The 10,843-nt window shown below is 40.3% G+C and overlaps 1 protein-coding gene across 1 annotated transcript in view; it reads left to right on the forward strand.

Annotated features, from left to right (window-relative positions):
- Positions 1-10,539, forward strand: part of BARD1 (BRCA1 associated RING domain 1) — a 40,632-nt gene extending 30,093 nt beyond the window's left edge. The window contains exons 10-11 of the mRNA XM_002189036.7: positions 8,814-8,911; positions 9,617-10,539. Coding sequence (XP_002189072.5) covers positions 8,814-8,911; positions 9,617-9,946 — 428 coding nt within the window. The 3' untranslated portion in view covers positions 9,947-10,539. The remainder of the gene's footprint in view (positions 1-8,813; positions 8,912-9,616) is intronic.
- Positions 10,540-10,843: the final 304 nt, after the last annotated feature.

The raw sequence follows: 10,843 nt of genomic DNA on the forward strand, positions 1-10,843 counted from the left end.
TAGGGAGTGACTTTTTTCATTGCTACATTAAGACTGATTTGGAAGATACCCTGGGAGAGAAGGAAGGGTTTTATTGAATTGTAGGATTTGTTATGAGCAGTTTGCATTGAAATTGAGAGGAGACTTTAGCTTGTTTGGTATATGTGCTCAAGGCCTGTGGGAAGTGAGCTTATGTTTACATACAAGCTGAGATCTATTGGAGGTTGTAACTTCTAACCCAAGTTAGCATGCAAATCATGTTTCATGCAGTCTGTAATTAGTGTTTATACAGTGCTTCCTTTTTTATACAGCTGTTCTGTGGACTTGGATCCTAAATTTTAAGTTTATTTATTTATTCTGATGTATTTCTTAGTATCAGCTTACACAGTAGTTGCTAAACCCATCTTCTTCCCCTTGACCTTTATGGCTAAATCCCTTTAGCTAATAAGTACACTAAAAATGAGTTAATTACCCATGGAAAACGTACAGATTTCATTCCAGTTTTCTCCTGTGTGACTAAACATCAGAACATAAGGATTCTTTAATGGCCTGGACACTAATGTTTATGAAGACACTGTGCAAAGTTTCAGAATCTGCAAACTAAAGCACAGCATCAGGTTGGATGCTGGACTCAGGGTGTTCATTTGGCTTCCAGGCAGTTTGTTCCATGCCTTTTTTTTTCCAAGAGTGAAGACCCCGTTTTTGTGGTGAATCCCTTGGCAGATTCTTGGCTTCACTCAGCCCAGAGTGAATACATTCTATCCTACATGCTTCCTTTATTTCATTTCGTCTTCCTGCTAGTCAGATGTTTGGAAAACTTCTGAGTAGTAGAGAGGTTTCATTAGTGAGAGCTGAATTTAAATCTTCATGGAAGAACTTTCATATTTAGAAGTGATTGGAAAAGAAAAAAAATAAAATTAAATAGTCCAGGGGTTATTCAGGGAATATTTTTATGGGTTTTTTTTTCACAGTTGAGTTTTATTTTATGTTGTTGGTACTGATTAATACAATCCTCACTGCTAATGCTCCAGCTTAGTAAGCAACATACTACTTAAAAGCAAGTGATTCTCCTCCCTAGTGGGAAATGTTAGCAATAACTCATGGGGTCTGATGCAGCTAAGTGCCTGTAATTAACAGCACCACTCCATCTGTTCCCACCAGTCTGTTATCAGTCTTCTTCAGAGTCATTACAAGTTAAAGATTGTTATAACAAATAATGGGACTCCTGCTGATGGAGCATTTGTCTAGGAAAAAGAGGTCCTTGCTTTTCCTTTTCATTACCATTTATCGTGGCTTTTTGACTTCTATTTGGATAAGTTTCCTTAAATGTGATGCAAATAAACTTCCAAAAGTAAGTGTATTTTCTAGTTATATAATAAATTTAACTTGTTGTTTACAATTCACTGTTCTAAACTATTCACATTAAGTGAATTCATGTTGAAAAAATTCACTAAAATATTTGAAAAAACAAAGCTCAGTGAGGCACTTAATGAAATGCTGACTATGCATAAGGGAGTGTTTGAATTTTTTTTACTACAAGGTAAACTGCATTTGACTGTTATCCCTAAAGTTATATTTATAGCCTACCCATTATACCACTTCCTAAAAAACATCACAAGCTTGCAAAAACAGTATTTGATTTGAGAGTCTCTTATGTTACCTCTTCTGTTATGGCAGGCTGTGAATCTTTCTCTCATAAAAAGCAGTTTCCTTCTCTTGGGTGCTTCTGTGATACTCCTGTTTCCATGTGTCCATACACACAGGTCCAGCATCCTTTCATATTGGTAGAGAGGTAATGTGGAATTTTCCAGCAGAGTTTGAGCTGAGTGCTGGAGAGCCAAGATTTAAGTATGTATCCTGAGTTTTGGGGTTGTCTTTTGTCCTCAGGTGGGAGATCAGGATGAAAGGATGTCGCCACTGAGCAATATTAGATCTTCACAGAAGAAAAATTTCATGTTACCAGTTGCTTTTCCACCTTTTCTGTATATAGCACAGTCAGCAGTACATCCACTTCCAAGGCAGCACAGAATTGAATGGAGGCAGTGTTGCCACAGTGCTCCTTGCCCTTGGCCATATCTTTCACTGGTTTCATTATTTTATTGCCTTTATTATTTCTGGGATGGTAATAGGGCACGAAGTGACGAGTCATTATCCTTCTGCAAGTGGGCTGAGACAAAGATTCAAGTATCACTGTATTTCCTCTAAGCTTTATGTGGAGCATAGAACAGTGTAATTAAAACCAGCAAAAGTCTTTAATAGCTTTTCAGCTTGTTTTTTTTTTCTTAAAGTTATTGTCATCTGTTAAAGCAGGGAATGAAAAATGATCTCAGTAATGATATGCATTGAAACAAGCTTGTGTCACTCCTGGCAGTGAAATGTCTGGCAGAATTCTAAGCATCTGATTGCTCATTCCTTCCTCTGCTTTGCTTACCTGAAAGCAGGAGCAATGATTTAGCTCTGATCATTATAAGAAGGCAGAAAAAACTGCTTTTCCTGTAAGGACTCACAACAACAGGGAGTTGACTGGAAGAGCTAGGGGACTGCATGACTGACATTTCAAGGTGAAAACATCTTTCTGAATTTTCTATGCCCATCCTTGTTTAGGCTGTTAGAGCAGAGGAGTGCGAAGCTGCTTGAGCTGACTGCTCCTTAGGCTGGACCGTCTCTCTTACATGCAAAAACATCTTTTAGGTTACTGGCTGATTCTCAGCAAAGCCCTCCCTCCTTTGAAACACCCAAAACTTTTGGTCACTGGCGTTCCAAGCTCTTTTTGTACATGGAAACTTCCTTCAGCAACTTCCTACAAAAGGACTCACAGCTCTGAGAAGCTTTAGAGCTCTCCAAAGTGCAGCTTCTGGTTGTATTGGGTGTGCAGCAGAGGGCAGTGCTTCAAACCAGCAGGGACTGAACTTCTGAACTCCCACAGTGTCTGCACCTGCTGGAAAGGAGCTCACAGTTTTACACTGTGAAGCTGCTGGGGTTTGCAGAGGAGAAAATGGGAGTGAGAATATCTTCAATGTGGTGTCTGCAGAGATTGGAAGTGGGTTAGTTTGAAATAAGGTCTAGAAGGAAAGGAAAACTTGGTCTTTCCAAAGCTTCCTCTGTTCTGTGTCATCTAGATACTCAGTTTTCCAAAGATCCCTCTCTTCTGTGTCATCTAGATACTCCGTTTTCCATATTTGTGGAGGCTTTGTTCTAGCTCACTTCTAGTTTGAAGAAAACATGGCATTAAGGAAGCCGTTGTAAGGAAGAGGATAGGAAATACAACCTCACTCATTAAAAAGCCTGTGATGGGATCCAGAGGATGAACACTCCTGGGGGAATTTAACCTTCCTTGGGAAGGGCTACCTCCAGGCATGCTGATCACTCTAGAAAGCTGCTGTGGCCAGCAGTGTTTCTTTCCAAAGAAGAGAAGACACCTGGGGCTCCAGTTTTCAAATCACATGCTCCCAGCTTCTGGGAATGTTTCAGGACTTCCTAAGCATCTGTTCTGTCCTGTTCAATAAATACCACCTGGATTAACTTGTAAGCTACCATTCTTACGCAGATGCACTTCAGTCTCTGCAGATCTTGTCATTTGCATGTGATGAGCAAACAGACTGCTCTTGTTTCACCAGTGAGATCTCTACCTCACTCCATGGAAATCTGTGTGTCTGAAGTCAGTTTATAAGCATATAAGAGACTGTAAAAATTCTTTGCTGTAGCAGAGGCCAATAATGCTGTTTATGAAAACATATTGAAGCCAGCCATACCAAATTCCTCTAAAGCTTTCTCTCAGTCCAGATTTCTTCCTTTCCTAGGGAAAAAAAATCCCACCAGGCTTTACTCAATCTGTATGTAAGTTTTGAAACGCAGTGCAGACTGAGCTAAGGAAGTATCAGTTGCACTCTACTAGATCTTGGATGTGTAGTATTTAATCTTCTTTGTTGCTATCATGTATTCCTAAATTACTTTTAGCCATTCTAAGAGAGTTTTGGGACTAACCCCTGCTCTTTGCTTTATTAATGCAAATCCAGCAAAACTTCACTAAGACTAATTGAGTTACTGAGAAATACCCTTGGGTATCTGTGGGTGATTACAACTTGTCCTTGGCAACCAGGTTTTTTTGTACTTCATTCTCTTCAGATTGTTTTTGCTGATGCAGTTAGTTTCATTACAAACCAATAAGACTTACATGAATAAGGATTAGAGGGCTCTGATCTTAAATTTTGCAAATCATGATTTCTTTTATTTCCAGTACTAGTAGCTGCACTTGTATCAAAGGTCAATTAGAGTGGACACCCTGTTAACCTGCTTGCTCCTTAGATCTCAAAGGTGAGAAGGCAGGGGCAGCTGCTCAGTGAGGTAATCAGGATCAGTGTAAGTAGTGATGCTTTGCTGATCTTGTTAATCAGGGGGAAAAAATGAGCAGTGCTCTGCATGCCAAATGTCGTGGCACCAAGCTAAATGTGGGTGCATTAAGCTAAAGCTTCTTTCTGCCATGTTTTCTAGGGACTTCAATGCAGGCTTGAGTTTTGCTAAAATTTGGTGCAAATGACCTTGTTTATACCTAAAACTTGAAGGTGTGAAATCAGCTCTTTAAGAGGCTCTGGAGCTTGTGATGTTCTGTGTTTTTAGGGCAGAACTCTGCATGACCCCTGTGCCCATGGGATCTGGCCTGACAATGGTCTAATGTCAGGCCAGCTTTCTCTGTCAGTGCTTGCACACTGACCTTGGCACTGCAAGGCAGCTGTGCTCCATGAGAATTGAAATGCCACTTGCATTTCTACAAGTCTTGCTCTTTTGTGGGTGATTGATCCAACTACTGAGATGAAACTAAAGGGCCATTAACATGTAGCTGTAATAATCACCCTCTTCTCTTCAAGAACATGGATAAACCTGAACAACCTCAAACTTAGATGGTCCAGAGCTCTTCTTAGCAGTAGTATTGAGGAGTAAGTCAAGATTGGCTGAGATCCTGTGCAAGTTGAATGGTCTTATATTAAAACAGGACAGACTAGATTTTTAGTCGGGCTTGCTGGTCAAGAATGCACAGACTGTGAATTTGTGGAGGAAAACAACACAACCCTGATCCCTGCCTCCTCCTAAAATTCCTAAAATTTTGTCTTCTTAAAAGTAAGTTTAGGTTCCGTTCCATTTTCAGAAACCTTCTTTAGGGCTGTCTTTGTCCTTCTGAGATTCAGTCCTGTTTTGAACATTTTTTTGCATAAGTACTTAAGGTGTCTATCTCACTTTCAGAAGGGAGATGTCATCATGGTCATTTTTTAAATTAGGATAATAGCAATTCTTTTTTTTCAGTCCATTCATTTGACCAGTGCCTTGGCATCAGGTTCTCACTAGTGGCTTTTCAGTGTAGTGCTAGAGAAATGGGAGTCTGATCTCAGGAGGTTGGGGAGTCAATTAAACATGGCTCCTATTTGAAATCAAAGGGGAATTTTCACTCTAAGTGATGAAAGGTCAAAAGAGCTTCTGGAAAACTTCCTGTAAAAGTAGCAGACTGATATTCCTGTGAGTAAAGTACAGAGTTTTATTTCCATTTATATGTCCACTTAATGAGGATGATACTGAGATGGATGAAGAGACCATTAAAAGGGAACTGTCTTGTTATCCAGTCACTTATACATGTTAGCAGTTTTAAAATTAATGCCTGCTGAAGGAAAAGACCTGGACTATACTGAAGGAACTCGGCACTCAATTTTCACAGAAAATAAAATCTCTAGCAGTAAAAAAAAACCAAAAAACAAAACCAGAAAAACTGGATGGAAGGGTCTGCAGTGTGCTCTAATCTTCTGTTTGTATCCCTTCTCTCAAGTGTGAAATTGGGCTATTACTGTTTTTAGCACAAGCTCATCTTGTGGTTGGTCGTACAGTCTCCTGGAAGAATGGTGAAACTTGTACATTCCTGCTGCTTCCAAATGACACCATAACACAACCAGAGCTGGTTATGCTGTCTTGGAGAGCCTCACTTGGGCTATTGCATCCAACAGGATTCGCTGCACCTGAAAATGATAATGGAGATTTAGAGATCTAGATGCAAGTGGTGGCTTGACTGTTTTGTGTGGAGGGGGAGTGAAAAAGAACAGGAGAATAACCTTTTGTTTAGACAAATTAATATGGAATTAGGTGTAAAACCAGCTTGAGCCCTCAGTCATTTTATCTCAAATATGAGAATAGGGGCATGTTTCCCTTTTGTTTCTTTTTTTGTTCTGATACTTGACTTCCTTAGTTCTTTAATACAAACTCTGCAGCATGCAGGAGTCATTGAGGAGAAAGGAGCCACTTGGCAACAAATCAGTCTGACCAAAATCTGCAGTTAAAGGCCATACTGGTCTCCATCACTTAATTATTTTGCTTTCCTTCTTTTAGTCAGGAATTCTTCCTCCATGGATACATAATCCTTGACTGTTCCCCTCAGTGTTGTAAGCACCTTCCTCAAACACTGGTTGCTGCTGACACCCACGTGGCAGAGCAAGTTCTCCTTCTAGATCTTGTATGAAAAATATGTTCACTAATTGAAAATGTACTGTTTTTCCATCACCAAAAAAACCCACAGGGTCTGTTGCTCCATGAAGGCGTGTGCATGCAGGCCTAGCTGTCGCCTCTCGAAATATTTGTATCAAGGGAAGATACCTGGGCACTGAGAATTTATGCTCTTGGCTGTTTATGCTGCGTGGAAAACACATCCTTTGTGTCACAAACCTGTTAAGACACAGATCTGGCCTGTTTCTAGCTGGGGAAGAAAATCTGAAGTTACTGAGAGTGCTGATCATGCAGACTTGGCTGTTTGCAGTTTCTCCAGGAAACAGATGTCTGCCTTGTGGTTCTTGTGGGCACAGGGAGAACAGGATACAGGTGGAGGAGTCTCTCTTGTGGCCCTCTTGGAGGATTGTAATTACATGTGACAAGATACTCTGAGGCTTTGAGCTCCTTGGAGGAGCTGGCAGTGTGAAATGGACTGATGTGTGCATGCAAGACAGACCTCACTGATTTTGCGTTCTGTGACATCAACACTCCTCTGACATTAGTCACTTCCCTGACTTCATTTGTTGTTTTCCAGGCAAGCAGCAGTTCAAAAAGACATTGTAGTCTTTTATATTAATTCAGTCCTTTATTACTTTTGTATTGCATTTGCTTCATTTAGTGATGCTGGCACTGGGTGCTCAATTTGTGATGTACTTATTGTATAAAAACCTCATCTCTGTGGTGAGAGTCCTTGAAATCAAGCTTTTGATGGTGGATTGAAATAAAACATGCTCTTAATGAATGGACAGTTCCATTGTTAAGATTAGATGAGACTTCTTCCTTTATGGTAAGTGGCACCCATTAATATCTATATTTCCTTAGAGGGAAAAACCAGCAGTGTAAGTTAGAGGCACATTGACACAAGAAGTCTTGTTGAATTGTGGTGATTTAAAATAAATAAATAAAATGTGAAATAGCTTTTAGATTTATTTCTGAGTTATGAGTACTGAAATTAAGTTATCAGTATTCATTGCTGTTATCAATAATGAATATGTAAGTTGCCTTTCTGAAAAATCCATGACTAGGTTTGCCCTTCTCGTTCACGTTAATTTTCCTTGAAGGAATGAACAAGTGCAAATAATCAATCTGATACTTGTACAGGGAGGGAGATATTTGCTGCAGCATTCAGCCAGTTGTAATTTTCTGTAGGGGTTTTTCTTTTTTGATGTAAGCACATTAAAGGACTTCTACTACCTAAAATGTGAGTTCTCATTGCATTTTGTGAGTTTGTATGAACTGTCAGCGAAATACTGCGAGTTTCTTTCAAGATCTCTCCAGATTAGTTATTCCTATCCATTGGCTACTTACTGCTGTGGCATCCAAGTGCCTTTGTCAGTGGTATTTCTCTTCATAGCCTTGGGCTTTCTTCCTTTTTAGGGTCAACCCTCCACAGTTCTCTTTTGATTTGGTTCAGTTTATAGATTTTTTATACTGTGGGTTTCCTGTTTTCCCGACGCAAAGAAGTTGCCCAAATTAGAAACACTGTGGAAGGAGTGAGGTGCTATAAAAGTTAACAGCCTCGGCCACATTGTAAATCCTCATGGAACCCTTTGCAAAATCAGCTTTGCAAACTTTTTCCTGGGTAATTCTTATTAATGGCTGCAATGTACATGCAGGCAAAATGTTCCATCCTTGAATGGGTGACCACAGCAATTCCTCTCCCCGGAGTGAGGTCAGGCAGTACATTTTATGGATGTTAGCAATGCATTACCATCAGTGCTTTCTCCATTGGAAAAAATAACTGGCCTTAAAACAAGGTAAAAACATGTTGACTCTAAAAGACAATCTCATTATGCAGTAGTGCTAACAGAAACAAATGCCACTGTTAAACCCCAGAATAAATCTCCAGTTCGTGCTGATCCTGGAGACCTTGAAATCCCATCTGATTTGTTATTTGAGGCCGTAGCTGCTCAGAAGCAGCTTTGTGCTTGCCTTGTAATTGCTCTTTATCAGGCAATTGTGTCCATTTCATAACTGCCGTGTTGGCACGCTGGCTTTGAGCTTCCAGTGATCAGCAGCTTGACATTTGACATTAAGTGCTTGACCTTTAGAGGGTAAGAGGAAGAGCTAATAATTCCTGGTGTTTATAGCACTGATTTTAGTGTATATTGCTTCTCACCATCTCGCTTGCATCTTCAGGCACTGTTGTAAATTTTTTTGGGTTTTAAAAGCAAATTGCTAAAGCACACCAAGCTTTGGTGCTGTGTGAATCTAATGTCTTGCATTGTAATAATTTTATCTTAGCATGACTCTTTAGTCCCTAAAATGACATGCAGGCCTAATTTTTGCCTCCCTTACTGTGGTTTTTCTAGGGGTTCAAGCCTGTCTGCAGAGCTCAGCTCGAGAACAAGAAGAGAAGTACGAAGTCCAAGGTGGCCCGCAGCGAGGGCGGCTCAACCGGGAGCAACTGGTGGGTTTTAGTGCTCCACACAGCCTGGATTAATGACCTGGGGCTGGGCAGCTCTGCCCTTTGCCACACACAGACGTGCAGGAGATGTAAAATTTTAATGTGGTCTTGTATAGAAAATTTGATTATGTGCAAGGTGATCCAAAGAGCCATGAACACCCATAAAGCTGTCATTTTTCTCCATTAGTGGAGATGTTGCTGTAACCTTGTCAGGGGAACACTGTATTGCACTCTGTAGTATCACACCTGATGGGACAGGAAGTGATGTGCTTTGGCCTTCTCTGCTCAGCTTTAAAACATAGTTCTATGAGAAACCATTTCTATAAGAAGAATAGTTTTATTACTGTTTGTTTCCATTTAGGGCTGTTTTTACATTTAGCTGGGTTAATTCCTGGTTATTTGCTGGATTACACTGGAGAATTTATTAACTGCATTGTAACAGTAGCTGTATATACTCCTGACTCATAGTTCAAACCCTGTTGTACTGGAAAGTATTTAAACAGAAGCAAGAATTTACCACATAAACAAGCTTTTTTTGGTTGCCCACTTACCCTGAGAACCTTGCATGTTAAGTTACTGTTCTACTTTCCAGTGGTGGTTATAAATTGTAGGGGTTTTATATGCTCTGATTTCTTCTTTTCACTTTTTTTCTCTCTGTTCAGCTGTGAAGTCCTGTATTCATGCTTGTTTCTTTTTTCTTCCACACAGCTGCCTAAGTTGTTTGATGGATGCTACTTCTATTTTTTGGGACCTTTCAAAAAGCACCAGAAGAGTGACCTGCTCGAGCTGGTGAAAGCAGCAGGTGGCCAGGTCCTGGTTAGGCAGCCCAAGCCAGACAGTGATGTGACACAGACCATCAACACAGTGTCCTACCATGCAGAGCCCACCTCTGACCAGAGGCTCTGCACTCAGTACATCATCTATGACGTGGCTTCCAAGTTCCAGCCGGAGAAAATCCGGCAGGGCAAGGTGTGGATGGCCCCCTCCAGCTGGCTCATAGACTGTGTGATGTCATTTCAGCTTCTGCCCGTGAAGTGAATAGCAAATAGCAGCATCCTGAGAGCAAGGCTTTAAAATGGGCTGAATCTTGGGCAGCTGGGATGCTCTGACAAGCTGCTCTGAAGCTGTGATTTCTGTTTTGGATCCAGGAGAGCTTTGAGCATTTAAGTGAGTTACTAAGGTGACTGGCATGCTGGAATAAATGAACATACAGTGGAGGATATTTCCTAAAGGCTTTTAAGCATTGAGATCCTTATTTAATTATTATAGTAAATATTTTTGTATATTTGGGTGATTGCTCTCATGGCTACTTTAAAGAAAAATAAAACAGTGATCACAAAAGAATTGCTTCACTTTACACCATGTACCTAAACAGCTGGCTACCCTGGATCAATGTTTATTTCATATTTGTTACAATATTTCTCATAATGGCTCATAAGTTATTGTCAGGCTCTTACGCCCTCTTACGTGCCCTTATGTAATGTTTTGTATCTTAGCTTGTGAATTTCCAATTGAGAAATGGTGTCTTGGAATAATACACAATAAGAATGATGATTGTGGGCTTGTACACAAGTTTTGTGTGTTTTGATTTTGTAATGTTTGTAATAATGAAACTTTTTGGTGTGCACGAAGTTTGGAGCATCTGTTGCATGAGCTTGGCTACAGAATAAGTGCATGTCCCATACATATCTCAACAGGTAAATGAAAACACTTTTCTGTGAGCTCAGTACAGCTGTGAAGATGGTGTGTCACACCAAGAGCTGCTTTTGCAGAGGAGGAAAGCTGTTTTCTATAACCCTTGCTGCTGAAGGTCCTGTGCACTGTAGAACCCTTAGAAGTATTCACAGCAGGTAGGACAGGTAGAGTTTTCAATAGCATCTGCTAAATTTGGGTAGCTGGAGTATCTAAATCTTATCACTTATGCTAGACTGAGTC

Source organism: Taeniopygia guttata, chromosome 7 (genome assembly GCF_048771995.1).
Source record: "Taeniopygia guttata chromosome 7, bTaeGut7.mat, whole genome shotgun sequence".
Taxonomy (NCBI): domain Eukaryota; kingdom Metazoa; phylum Chordata; class Aves; order Passeriformes; family Estrildidae; genus Taeniopygia; species Taeniopygia guttata.